The sequence below is a fragment of the Muscardinus avellanarius genome, assembly GCF_963383645.1.
Source record: "Muscardinus avellanarius genome assembly, chromosome: 19".
Classification (NCBI taxonomy): Eukaryota; Metazoa; Chordata; class Mammalia; order Rodentia; family Gliridae; genus Muscardinus; species Muscardinus avellanarius.
Genome location: NC_137805.1, coordinates 40,917,905 through 40,931,655, shown reverse-complemented (window position 1 = coordinate 40,931,655; position 13,751 = coordinate 40,917,905). Strand labels below are relative to the sequence as shown.

General features: G+C 53.1%; 1 protein-coding gene across 1 annotated transcript in view; it reads left to right on the top strand.

The window, feature by feature from the left end:
• Window positions 1-10,307, top strand: part of BPI (bactericidal permeability increasing protein) — a gene marked incomplete at both ends in the record, with an annotated part of 30,818 nt that extends 20,511 nt beyond the window's left edge. The window contains 6 exons of the mRNA XM_080716511.1: window positions 418-585; window positions 2,045-2,112; window positions 4,487-4,529; window positions 9,263-9,326; window positions 10,076-10,152; window positions 10,257-10,307. Of these exons, the coding sequence (XP_080572637.1) occupies window positions 418-585; window positions 2,045-2,112; window positions 4,487-4,529; window positions 9,263-9,326; window positions 10,076-10,152; window positions 10,257-10,307 (471 nt within the window). The remainder of the gene's footprint in view (window positions 1-417; window positions 586-2,044; window positions 2,113-4,486; window positions 4,530-9,262; window positions 9,327-10,075; window positions 10,153-10,256) is intronic.
• Window positions 10,308-13,751: the final 3,444 nt, after the last annotated feature.

The window sequence follows — 13,751 nt, the reverse complement described above, 5'->3', positions numbered from 1 at the left end:
GGACGGGCCACACTAGCAGGTGGCCCAGGCCCTCCTGGTTCCCCTTATAGCCTCCAGTGTGCTCTGAGGAGGGACAGTTGAGCTGAGGCCTGAAGGAAGGGGTGGAGCCAGGCTAAGGAAGGATGGACGGACAAGCGTCCAAGAAGAAGGAACAGAGTGTGCGGGGTCTAGATGACAAGAGACTCTGGCACACTTGAGGAGCAGAAAGAGTTCCGTGTGTGTGGAGATGGAGGCCAAGGGTGAGAGGCCCACGGAGGGAGGCCGGCAGAGGGCCGGGAGCCGGAGCCTGCCGCCATTTTGATTTATTCTAAGAGCAGGAAGACATTGAAGGTGTTCTTGCAAGGGAAGGGCAAGATAGAACTCTGGGACACATTCATAAAACAACCTCCTGTTCGCTGTCCCCACCGCGGGCTGCAGGTGGCAAAGATGTTCCCGGACAAGAAGGTGCAGATCCTGGTCTCCGTCTCCTCCCCGCCGCACCTGACCACCAGGCCGACCGGCCTGGCCCTCGCGCCCACGCTGGAGGCCCAGTTCTTTGCTGTTCTCCCTAACGCCACGCTGGCCCCCCTCTTTGTGCTTGGCGTGGTAAGCTGCTCCCGGGTGTGGGCAGAGGGGGAGCACTGTTCTAGGAGTCAGAGGACCAAGTGCCAACGCCGCCCAGAGTCAAGCCCAGATGATACCATGACTCTGGAGCCTGAGACAGAGGCACTGTGTTTAGCCTCTCCCAGATTCACTCCTTCACGTGTGTGTGTGTGTGTGTGTGTGTGTGTGTGTGTGTGTGTTAATGAGGATTAAATCCAGGGGCATTCTAACTCTGACTTGCACTCCCAGCCCTTTCTTAAAATTTTAAAATTTGAAACAGGGTCTCACTAAAGTGCTGAGAGTGTCTCTACGAGGCTGAGGCTGGCCTTGAACCCGTGACCCTCCTGTCTCCACTCCCAGCCTGTCTTTATTTATTCATTCATTCATTCAATTAGGCATTCCCTCAATTCCTCATTCCTTCAATTATTCATTCCTCCCCAGCTTGAAATCTGTTTACTGTTTGCAATTCACTCGCTCTGATCTCTGGTCTTTTAATTATACATTTTTCACTCACCCATTCATTCTTTGCCCAATTATTAATTCATTCCATTATTCATGGGGTTGCCAGGCAAATATTCATCAGGCGCTATGCCTCCTCCGGCTCCTACCTGCGCTCATCTACTTAATTATTCATAGATTTCTTTACTTACACCTTTCTTCCACCGGCTATCCATTTGTATATTTCTTCGTTCATTCATTCATTCATTCATTCATTCATTCGTTCATTCATTATCTATTCATCCATGCACGTCTTTGCAGATTTGCCCCATCCTGTGTTTCTTCAAGTTTCCATGGTTCATTGTGCATTCTGTCCTTCGGTCGCCCCTCCCTCCACAGGCCTTTGGTGGCCGAGGATGGCAGCGAGGACCCTTTCTCCATCATGGGGCACTGATGGGTTCCTGGCAGGTTTGCCCAGTTTCAAGCTGAGAATGGTTACTCCCACTCTGGGGCACCCAGAGTCACAGACTGTGGAAAGCTGAGGTCAGGACCTCAGTTTCTTCTTTTTTTATTTTTTAATTAATTAATCAATTTAGTGGGGGGGGTACTGGAAATGGACTCCGGGTTCCATTTCCTCCGAGCTATACCCCCAGCCCTATTTTTTATTCTTTATTTTGAAACAGGGTCTCACTGAGTTGCAGAGGGCCTCACCCAGTAGCTGAGGCTGTCCGCGAACCGCGATCCACCTGTCTCGGCCTCCCGAATGTCGGGATTACAAGCACAGTTTCTTCTTAATAAGTCTTTTCTGAACGAATCAGTGAGTGAGCTCGGTGGGACTCCAGCCCCGGGCCAGTCTCATCCGGCTCCCAAGATGCTCCAAGATGCAGAAAAAGGAGAGAGATGAGTGGTGGGCAGTCCAGGACTTGTAGACAGCAAAGGCCAACTGATCTGGGCTGCAGAGAAGCGGCCCCTCCGTCCCGGGGGCTGGCGGAGGCCAGGCCTGAGCCGAGTCCTTGCTTTGCAGAGCGTAAACGCCTTCATGGAGGTTGGTGCCAAGTCCAACAGACTCGTGGGGGAGCTCCAGGTGGAGAGGTAAGCGGGCCCGAGCGGAGGAGGGGCGGCCCACCCGTCCCCGGGTCCCAGGCTCCGTGACCTTGTTTCTGTTCACCTGTCACACGTGTAGCCGTGTGGCCTGCGGATCACACAGGTTCGAAGCCAGCCTCAGCTACTTAGTGAGGCTCTCAGCAACTTAGCGAGACCCAGTTTCCAAATAAAGAATAAGAAATGGGTGTAGTTTGGAGGTAGAATGCCCCTGGGCTCAATCTCCAGTACCACACACACACACACACACACACACACACACACACACACACGAGAGCTGGGCGTTGGGAGGCTGAGACAGGAGGATCGCACGGGTTCGAAGCCAGCCTCAGCTACTCAGTGAGGCTCTCAGCAACTTAGTGAGACCCTGTTTCCAAATAAAATAGAAAATAGGTCTGGGAGTATAGCCCGGAGGTAGAAAGCCTCTGGGTTCCACCCCAGTACCACCAGAAAAACAACAACAAACAAACAACAACAACAAAAAAGATGAAGCAGCTTGCCCGAGGCTGCACGTTGTAGGGTGACCTCGGTTTACCCAGAGTGTCCAGCCTAGTACTGCAGGTCCTGCTAGTGTGGACCCTCCCCCAGGGACACTGTCAGTCCCAGGCTGGCTCATGGCTCAGAAGCACCAGCTGAGGGTCCATTCCACGACAGTGTCCGCACCCGTGATGTCCGTACTCGTGACCAGGCAGGCCCTGGCACTTGGAATCCCACTTTGATCTCTTGCCCCACCCTGGGGCTCCAGTGGCCCTCCCCTGCTGGGAGGCTCTGGGCTCCTGTGAGCTGGGTGTGTCGAGCAGTAGAGGCTGTGGTTCCAAGAGGAGCAAAAAACTCTCCAAACCCCTGCTGCCCGGGCTGCAAAATGGGCCCAGTAAGTATTCTTTGCCAACAGTGTTACTGTGCAGGTTAAATGAGGTATTAATATGTGTTGAAGGGCTCGGGGACACTTCTCGGGATGTTCTATGGACCAATAAGCAAGAGACACAGTAGAGACAGACAGAAATGGGAGGAGAAGAATGGAGAAAAAGACACCCAGAGAAACACTGAGGGAGGCAGGAGGGAAGGGAAAGACCTGGAGAGAGCAGGAGACAAGCCGGGCTGGTGGTGCACTCCTGTAATCCCAGTACTTGGGAGGCGGAGACAGCAGGATCACCGTGCAAGGCCAGCCTCAGCAACGCAGTGAGGCCCTCAGGTATAGCTCAGAGGTAGAATGCCCCTGGGTTCAATCCCTAGTTCAAAAAACAAAGAAAGAAAGAAAACAGAGGGAGAGAGAGAGAGAGAGAGAGAGAGAAACACATTAAGTGGAAGCCGGGAGAGACGCAAAGGGTGATGGGAAGAGACAGGAGAGGGGACGCGGCGACCTCCTCACGCACTCCGCACACCCCATGGCTCCGCTTCCCTGGCGCAGAGCGTCCTTCCTAACCTTGAGCTCGGCCTCTGAGACTCACACTCTGCTCCTTCCTCCTGGCATCGTTTTGACAAGTGGCGCTGCCTCAGAAACACGTGGGCCTAATTTGCCTTGAAAGCCCCACAGGCCTCTCCCGCCGAGGCCCCACGAGCTGGGCACGGCTCCGGAACAGGCAGGGTGTGAGTCCACCCAGCCGGGGACCTGGGCTCCCAACTCTCGGTGAAGAGCATGTTTGCAAAGTTTGAGGATTTGGGGGACAACAGGGCTTCGGCCTCTCGGAGGTCTTTTGGAAATCCTGTTTGGCTGTTAGCTGTGGCCACGGGCTTGGCCCCTCTGACCCTGATCAGTTTCTCATCTGAAAAATAAGAATGCAATGGCCTTTGGCTCTCGGAGGGCGACAGGAACTCAACGGGATAAACACCCGACTTAGTGGGTCCATAAACGGGATAAACACCCGACTTAGTGGGTCCATAAACAGCCCGTTTCTCCCTTGCTGGGAGAGCACAGCATCCCTGAGTCCAGCAGGGGCAGGGGGCTTATGGCTCCGGGGCCTGGCAAGGCCGAAGCTTTCAGGCTAGTGTGGGCCCAGTGCTCAGACGACATCCTCAGGAATCTGTCTTTCCTCTCTCGGCGCCACTGCCCAGCGCGGCCTCCTTCCCCAGTGTGCGGTCACCAGGTGGCAGCTTCCTGCTCAGCGGCCGGCCGAGGAGCGCTTCCTTCCCAGTATTTCTAGCAGAAGCCTGGGACCAGCTCACTGGGCCAGCAGGGCCACAGGTCCAGCCTTGCAGCGTGGTGGGGACAGGAACCCAGCACGGTCAACAGCACCTGCTGTGTGGGATTACGTGGCTCTCGAGGGGGCTGTGCGTGCTCAGGGCACATGCTCAGTACGGACCCCGGACCCCGCTGCGCTGGGCCCCCCTGCAGACCGGCATCTCAGTGTCCCCTCCTTCTCCACAGGCTGCTCCTGGAGCTGAGGCACTCGGACGTCGGCCCTTTCCCAGTGAGTCTGAGGCCCCCGGGGTCTCCTTGCAGGCCCCTGGCATCATGTCGGGGCCTTAGGTTCCTCTGTGTATGATCTGCTTGTGAATTAACAGTACGGGAGGCCTTGTGGGCTGAGTGGCTGGGCAGGAGGCCCTGCTCTTCGGAGCCCGGGCAGACCACCTGCCTTCTCTGAACGTCCAGCCTTCTCCACTCAGCTGGTGGTGGGAGGTTCATATCGGACTAAATATGCACGTCTGGTGCAAAAAAATTTTTTTCACTTAACAAATGTTAGTAGGATGAACAAATTACTTTACTGAGCACCTACTATGTACCAGGAATTGCTCTAGGCGTGGGGTATGCGGAGCCTTACCTGGTCTTGAGGAGACAGGACCGTAGGAAATGAAAATGGAGACAGTTTCTTTTTCTTTCTTTCTTTCTTTCTTTCTTTCTTTCTTTCTTTCTTTCTTTCTTTCTTTCTTTCTTTCTTTCTTTCTTTCTGGTGGTACTGGGGTTCCTGGAAACCTTTCTACCTCCGGGCTACACTCCCAGACACCTATTTTTTATATATTTTTTTGAAAACGGTCTCTTAAGCAGCGAGGCTGGCTTCAAACTTGTGTGATTCTCCCGTCTCCGCCTCCCAAGCACAGGAGCGTGCGCCACCACGCCCGGCTTGAAGACTGTTTCTATCGCAGTCAGAGATATGAGAAACAGAATGGGGGGGGGGGTCGGACTATGATGGGGAGAATTACGTGTTCAAGGGTGTGGTCAGGGAAGGCCTCTCTGAGGAGCCAGCAGCAAAGGCCTTGTGGTAGGAATAACCTGGGCCCGCTTGGGGCACGGGAAGCCAGAGTGGCGGGAGGGAGTGGGATGGGCACAGGAAGGGGTGTGCCCCGAGGGGCAGCCAGGGCCCACTCACCCAGGGCCCGATCACCCAGGGCCGGCTCACCCAGGGCCCGCGGGCAGGGCAGAGGAGGGCAGGTTGCATCTGAAGGACAGGAGCAGCCAGCGGTGGTGTTTCCTATGAGGAGCGGCATGCTGACTCGCACTTTGTGAAGACCCCTGGCCGGGGCAGGAAATGGGTTACAGTCAGAAGGTCAGACCATGGGTACGAAGGGAGGCTGCTGCACGCACCCATGTGAGAGGACTGGGCTAGGGCTCGGCCAGGAAGGATAAAGATGGTGGATTGGATGTCCACGTGGGAGGTACATTTAGACAGAGCCGAGGAACCAGCTGGGTGGGAGCCGAGACTCCTGGCTGGGGGAGCGGTGGAGCCCTGTCCCTGTCCGAGGTGAGAAAGGGCAGGTGGGAGCTGGCCTGGTAGCAGATGCCTGTAATCCCAGCCCTTGGGAGGCTGGGCAAGAGGATTACAGGTTTGAGACCAGCCTCAGCAACTTAGTGAGACCTTGTTTCAAAATAATAAAATAGCCGGGCGTGGTGGCGCACGCTTGCAATCCCTGCACTTGGGAGGCAGAGACAGGAGGATCGCACAGGTCCGAAGCCAGCCGCACTGGCTTAAGAGACCCTGTCTCCAAACAAAAATACAAAAAATAGATCTGGGAGGGTAGCCCAGAGGTAGAAGGGCTTCCAGGAACCCCAGTACCACCAAAATAATAATAATAATAATAATAATAATAATAATAATAATAATAATAATAATATAGGGCTGGGGAGCATCTCTGAAGTAGAATGCCCCTGGATTCAACTCCCAGTACCAAGGAAGGAAGGAAGGAAGGAAGGAAGGAAGGAAGGAGAGGAGGATCTCACCCCATCTTTCTAGATAATTCCACGCTCTGGAATCACTGGTGACCTTTGGGTGGAGCTGCCTGGCTGCCTCCCGAGGCACAGTGAGCCAGCTGCTTAGAGGTTCTAACCCCTCCATTTAGAGCATGCGCCTGGGCCTCACATCAGAAGCCCAGTGAGTTGATTCTGCCCCGTGTCTTGCTACACGTGGCCTGAATTAATTTCCTGTGGTAGAAGTCGTTCTCTGGAGAGCATCTCTTTAGATCCCTGATATGACCCCCAGGGCTCCCCAAGGTACTGTCCCAGCTTCCCCTCCACCTCTGATAAAAGCCCAGCCATATTACAGCAAACTTGTAATCCCAGTACTCGGGAGGCTGAGATAGGAGGATGGCAGGTTCGAGGACTAGCAGATTTGCTGTCAGCCTCAGCTACTTAGTGAGGCCCTCTGCAATTCAGTGAGACCCTGTTTCAAAATAAAGAATTTAAACATAAGGCTGGGGTTGGAGCTCGGAGATAGAATGCCCCTGGGTTCCATCCCCAGTTCCACAAAACAAAAAGCCCAGCCAATCACTTCCCTGTGATGAGATTGCAGCAAGGTCCCCAAAGCTCCGCAGTATGTCCCCAAGGGCCCCCCAGCCCAGGCTTCCTAGGAGACTGGACCTAGTCCGTAACTAACTTCTGCTTCTGCAGAAAAAAAACATGTGAATTCCTCAGACTCAGAGGAAGGAGGGTACCACATTTCTGAACCCAAGGAATTATAGCCTGGGGAGAGAAACTCAATTGTTCCAGAAACAAAAACATACATATTTACAGGTTGTAAATGTCACCACTACTGGCAATCCTCTGGCTGGTTTTGCATTATTTTTAGTTGGTTTTGTTTTGTATAGTTTTATTGCCAAAGCAAAACATACCCGCCGTACAGCATTTGGAACTTACAAACTTGCCAAACAATGAAAAAACACTTCATAATTTAAAATATGTCCTTCTTGACCTTTTGCTATGCCTGTTTAATTTTAAAAAATGGCATTAGCCGGGCATGGTAGCACAGACTTGTGATCCCAGTACTTGGGAGGCTGAGATAGGAGGATCACAGGTTCGTGGCCAGCCTCAGCTACTGGGAGAGTCCTCTGCAACTCAGTGAGACCCTGTTTAAAAATAAAGAATAAAAAATAGGGCTGGTGGTGTAGCTTGGAGGTAGAGTGGCCCTGGGTTTAATCCCCAGTACTGGGGGGAAAAAAAAGACATTATGTGATTTCTACAGCCTCATTTTCTTCACGCAAACATTAACTGATTCAATGTGTTGATGATTAAATTTCTACTAAATTATTCTTAATACTTTTATGCTATTTTCTAATAAGGCAGTACTACCATCTCCTCCAAGCAACTCCCCTAATTTGGGCTCCTTGACTGCTCTCAGCTGATTGAGCGGGCTATGTGTATTGCTTTGGTTAGCATCCCTGTGGCTGATTTTGCCTTGAGCCCACATCATTTCCCTGGGATAAAGGCCTTGCAGACATCTTTGCTGGTCCAGAAGGCTCACAAAGGCTGTTGATGAATGTTCCTCAATAATCCTCACAAAGGTTGTTCCATTTGCCGTCCGGCCCGCAGGGGGTTCTACCTCCAGGCTACAACCCCAACCCTCTTTATTTTGAAACAGGGTCTCACTAATTGCTTAGGGTCTCACTAAAACCTGTGATCCTCTGGTCTTAGATTCCCGAGTACTCTGATTACAGGTGGCGCCACCACAACCTGCTGAAGGTGGGTTTTTGTTTTTTTTTTTAAGCAAAGCTTTTCATATTTAAATACTCTCAGCCAGGGTGCTTTGGCTTATGCCTGTAATCTCAGTACTTGAGTGGCTGAGTTGAAGGATCACAGGTTCAAGGTCAGCCTCAGCAACTTAGTGAGACCCTATTTCAAAAGTCAAAGAATAAAATAGGGTTGGGGTGTAGCTTGGAGGTAGAATGCCCCTGTGTTCCATCCCCAGTAACACACACACACGTACACACACAAAAAAACGGGGGAGAGCCTGGGGCTGTAGCCAGGGCAGAGCAGCCCTGGGTTCAATAAAACACACACATGATTTAGTACTCTCCGATGGCCCTCTTTATCATCCCTGTAGGGTGTAAGGCAGTGCCCTGCAGGTTAGAATGGGCTTTACACCTGATGTCAAGTGAGGACTCAGCTGGGCATGCTGGCGCACACTTGTAATCCCAGCATTTGGGAGGCTGAGACAGGAGGATCACAGGTTTGTGGCCAGCCTCAGCTACTTAGTGAGGTCCTTGGCAACTCAGTGAGACCCTGTTTCAAAGTAAAGAATAAAAAGTAGGGCTGGGGATGTAGCTTGGAGGTAGAATGTCCCCTGGGTTCCATCCCAAGTGAGAGAGAGAGAGAGAGAGAGAGAGAGAGAGAGAGAGAGAGAGAGAGAGAGAAGAAGAAGAAGAAGAAGAAGAAGAAGAAGAAGAAGAAGAAGAAGAAGACGAGGAGGAGGAGGAGGAGGAGGAGGAGGAGGAGGAGGAAGGGGAGGGGAGGGAAGGGGAGAGGAGAAGGAGGAAGAGAAGAAGAGAAGGAGGAGGGAAGAGGGAGGAGGGGGGAGAGGAGAGGACAGGAGAGGACAGGTTTGTGGCCAGCCTCAGCTACTTAGTGAGGCCCTTGGCAACTCAGTGAGACCCTGTTTCAAAGTAAAGAATAAAAAATAGGGCTGGGGATGTAACTTGGAGGTAGAATGCCCCCTGGGTTCCATCCCAATTGAGAGAGAGAGAGAGAGAGAGAGAGAGAGAGAGAGAGAGAGAGAGAGAGAGAAGAGAGGAAGAAGGAGAAGGAGGAGGAGGAGAAGAAGAAAAAAAAAAAGAAGAGGAGGAGGAGGAGAGGAGGGGAGGGGAGGGGAGCGGCCCGCTGCCGTGTTTGGCTTTCTCAGTCCCCCTCCCCGCCGGGCACTGCTGAGCGTCCTGGGCAGGGTGGACGTCCTGGAGGGGGCTGCCGCCCTGACGCTGGGGGCCTCTTCCCGGTCTGCAGGTGAAGCTGCTGCAGGGTCTCATGAACTACATTGTGCCTGCCGTGGTGCTGCCCAAGATCAACGGTAAGCAGCTTTGGAGAAACCATCAGTCCTTAGTCCTGGAGCAGGAGCTGGGGCTGACTACCTAGAAGCTCCTAAAACCTGCCTGTGAAGCCAAGTGAAACTCAGAAAGCATGTGACCCGGAGAGAGGAGGGGCGCGTAGGTCACACAGTGTGTAAGAGCTTCAGGTGGGCCTGCCCTGGCCTCTGAGAACCAGGGACAAGGGGGCCAGCAGAGGCCCACATACTGTGTAACTAGAATGTTCAGAAACTATAAACTAAGCCGTGATATAGAAGACAATCTCTTCTCCCACCTGACACACATAGCTTAATGTCCTAAGGAACCCACTGGAATTTAGGATTCTCCCTGTCCCAGAGTAGAGGTCTGGGGGAGCTGGCCGCGGCTGCCCCACCTCCAGCTCCATCCTCAGCACCGAGGGGCTTTGGCCTGCATGCACAGACACCCCCGTGCACAGACACCCCTAGTTTCAGGTCCACACTCCACCTAACCACTGTAGGCTGCTGCCTCTTGGCCAACACTTGGGTGTGGTGAATCCCAGCTTGGCCACACTCTCCAGAGGCAGCTGGTGAAGAAGAGACCTGCACAGGCCTGGAACAGACAACAGGGTGGGGGCAGACCCCAGGGCAGCCTTATTTTGGGGCATGCCTGCCCAGGTCAGGTCTTCCCTCCAGCTGGGCACACTACCCAGGAGGCCGCCTGCCATGGCCCTTCTCTTCCCTGTCCTGGTCCTCACCACCCTTCTCCATCACAGAGAAGCTACAGAGAGGCATCCCTCTCCCCATGCCACACCGGGTCCAGCTCTTCAATCTGCTGCTTCAGTCTCACCAGGTGAGTCCCACGCCTCCTGTCCCCACGCGTCCCCAACCATACTGACCCCCTGCTGCTGAGCTTTGTCCACGCTGTGCCTGCACCCTGACTTCCTGCCCTTCCAGCAACCCTGCCACGTGGGCACTGTCAGTACACAGGAACGAGAAGGCACATGATGTTGGATGAAGCCCGGGTGCAGGGCCAGGCTGCCGGTCCCGAATCCTGGCCACTGATTCCCACACTTCGTGCTGTGAATGTGGAGCTCGCCAGGCCTCTTTTGTAGGATAGGTGCGCTGCAGTGCTTAGCACATGTGCCGTACGTGCCTCCTCTTGCATCTGGAGTTGTGTTAGCCCTGTGGGTGTGACATGGGGACCGTGCCTGGCAGCTTGGGACACAGCACTGGAGGACTCCTCTCCACCCAGGGCCCCCTCCTCTGATCCCTCCCGGCCCCGGCTCCAGGCTCCGGTCTCCTTGGCTGGCTCCCAGTCTCCACCCTGAGGTGCCTTCCACCCAGCACAGCCTGACACATCATCTCTGCAACATCACCCAGCGACAGTTTCTTACCTTGGTCGATGGCTTTCCTGACAGCTGTGGCGCTCATGGGAACCCCCATTATCCCCACCTTCCCTCTCCCTAATCCCCAAAGGTCCACTCAATCCACCCCCAAATCTTTAGACTAGGGAGCCGACGGGATTAAGAGCCCAGAGGAAAATATAGCTAGAGCAGCCTCCACATTCCCCACAGGTTCCCAAGTTCATCATTAAAAAAAGACCCCCTGGCACAATTTAATTTCCTTACTTTTGCAAGTTCTGAGTGACGGGCATGAAGGAGTGAGGGGAGCTGGTTCTGCAGCTGTGATTGGAGTGTGGGCTCCCTGAGCTGCCAGGAGGCTGAGATGACAACTGAGGCCTCCCAGACAGCCTGGGGGTCTCCATGTCAGGAAAGGAAGCAGCTGCCCAGGACGCTGCTGACAGATTCCGGGTGTTGGCAGCTGCGATGTGCGGTTCCATGGGGCGACCCTGAGCGCCCCACAGGCTCCTGCCTTTCTGGCAGCAGACAGGCTCCACTCTGCTCGCTCCTTCCTGATAATCAGGCTCCCAGAGGCTCCTTCTTAAAGACCCATCGCCCCTGCCCTCAAAAACAAGGATGCTGACAATGATATTTCTTCTCTCCCTAGAATTTCCTGCTGCTGGGAGCTGATGTTGACCTTGACTGAAGTCACCAGGTTGTAGCAGGGCAGGGTCATGGCACAGGCGGCCTTTCTCCAGGGAGTCCCAACTACGCTTGAGCAAGAGCCCCTTGCAAACGTCTCTGGACTCAGAACCAGAAATGACCTAAACACGGGAAACTTGCCCATTGTGTATGTGGAAGTGTATTTCAAGGATTCTGAGTTCCTTTCAAAGAGAAGCTTTCTCAATGTATACTTCAGATATTGTGGTGTTTCAATAATAACTGTAAGATTTCTCTTTGGGCTTCACAAAAAAGGGGAAGTGTTAGGTTTTGGTGCAGTAAAAAAGCGAGAGAGACCGGGTGCGCCGAAAAGAATTCTAATGTGGTCTTCTCTCGGGGATAGGGGCTGGACCGCTCCTGGATACCTCCTAGCTCCTCCGCTGCTGGAGAGGAAATGCCCTTCCTTTTAAGGTTTATGTCTTGTGGGTGGGTAGGGCTACGCGTGGAAACGCCACCCCTCTCACCATGTCGCCTGCCTCGTGATATCGCCCAGCAGAGTCTCCTCCTTTTCTAAGGTCCCACCCCTGAGGGGAGGGACCCAATCTGTCACCCCAGCCTTTTGGTGATAATGGGCGGAGATTCAAATCTTAAACTATTTCCTGCTGTCAAGGGGCATCGTAAGGGGGGCCCTCGGCCGGGAGAGGTCGGGTCCTCCAGAAGTGGGCAGGTGGGAGTATGGCTGCGGCGTGAATCAGAGGTTACCCTGGACAGCTTGGTGATGTGTGCTCGAGGAAACTTTAGCAGACAAGGAGTTATGACAGTATGGCATCTGAAGAGGGAGAGCACCATAGTATGTGAACAAGTGGATCTGCTAAAATAAAACATCAAAGAGAATTATGCCGAGAAAAACGAAGCTTAATAGGCCCCAACACTGTGCAAGATAATTTAGCTGGGTAAGATGATGCCAGTTGGGGTACCCCAGCAGTTTGGCTGCGGTAGGTGTGGTAAGGGTCACTGTGAAGGGCCCAGTCCACCGTGGTTGGAGATGTTTTGGTTGAGGTGACTTGAGGAGGACTTGATCCCCTGGCTTAAGGGCCTTAACTGCAGGTTGTGGAGCTGCTTTTTCAGTCCCGGGTTGGGGAAGATACTGGTCAGCGTGTTCCCTAAGAAGATGCCTGAGAAAAGACAAGTAAGGAAGATAGGAAGACAAAGGAGGGGGATCTGAAGGGAGAACGTGATTAAGCAGGAAAGGGCAACCGTATAGCAATTCAAAGGGCCTCATAAAGGTGGGCCTTCGAGGGGTGGCCCTTACATGGGCCAGAGCTAGTGATAGGAGTTCAGGCCATGATACTCGCAGCTCTTGGATCTGGTCAGCTGAGGTGGACAGCCGCAAGACTCATAAGGCATTGACCCGGTCAACAGTTAGTCCTTGGGTGTTCAAGGTGAGATGTAGGCCTAAATATCGCACCTCAGGCACTGATAACTGGGCTTTATGTGGGGCCACCCTGTAACCCCTGCTTCCAAGGAAATTAAGGAGAAGGGCAGTGTGCCGCTTGGACACTTCTAGGGAGGGGCTACAAAGTAAAAGGTCACCCACATATTGTAACAGAGAACTAGGCTCCAAGTGGCACTGGAGGAGGTCCTATGCTAGAACCTGTCCAAAGAGGTGTGGGCTATTCCAAAAACCCTGGGGAGGATGGTCCAAGTAGTTGTTGAGCAACCTGGGTATCAGGGTCCTCCCAAGTGCAGGCAAAAAGGGGGTACGACTCAAGATGCAGAGAAAATGTATAAAACACGTCCTATAAGTCGAGAACTGAAAAGTGGGTGGTATCGGGGGGAATCTGAGATAAGAGGGTATAGGGATTAGGGACAACTGGGTGGATTGGGACCACCGCATCATTATAGGTCCCATTAGGCTTTTTAACTGAGAGAATGGGGGTATTATAAGGGGGATTAGTAGGGATAAGCAGTCCCTGGGCCCAGAGACGAGAAATAATGGGTTTAAGCCCATGTTGGTGAAGGAGGGATATGGGAAACTGGGAGCAGGCAGGGAAAATAGTAGGTTAACGTAGGACAGTCCGGACCGGGGTGTGGTGTGTTGCCACAACTGGGATGCTGGTATCCCATACTATAGGGTCAACCAAATCTATTGGAAGGGGAGGTTTGGCTTCCCAGTCATCAACTGTAGCTGCAGCCATTAAAAGTATATTAGAGGAAACAAAGCTGTGGGGAAATTAAATGAGTTCAGCCACAATTTTGGCTAAAAAGTCTCTACCTTAAAGGGGGTAGAACATAAAGGGATAATCAGGAATGGATGGTTAACCATAAAGGTCTCTAAATGTCATAAAAGAGGGCCTGTGGTACCTGGGCAAGAGAGCATGCTGTCATTCCCCTGAACCTTGATTTGGGAAGCGAAAGTAGGTCCTGAGAAGGAAGGGAGGACAGAGGA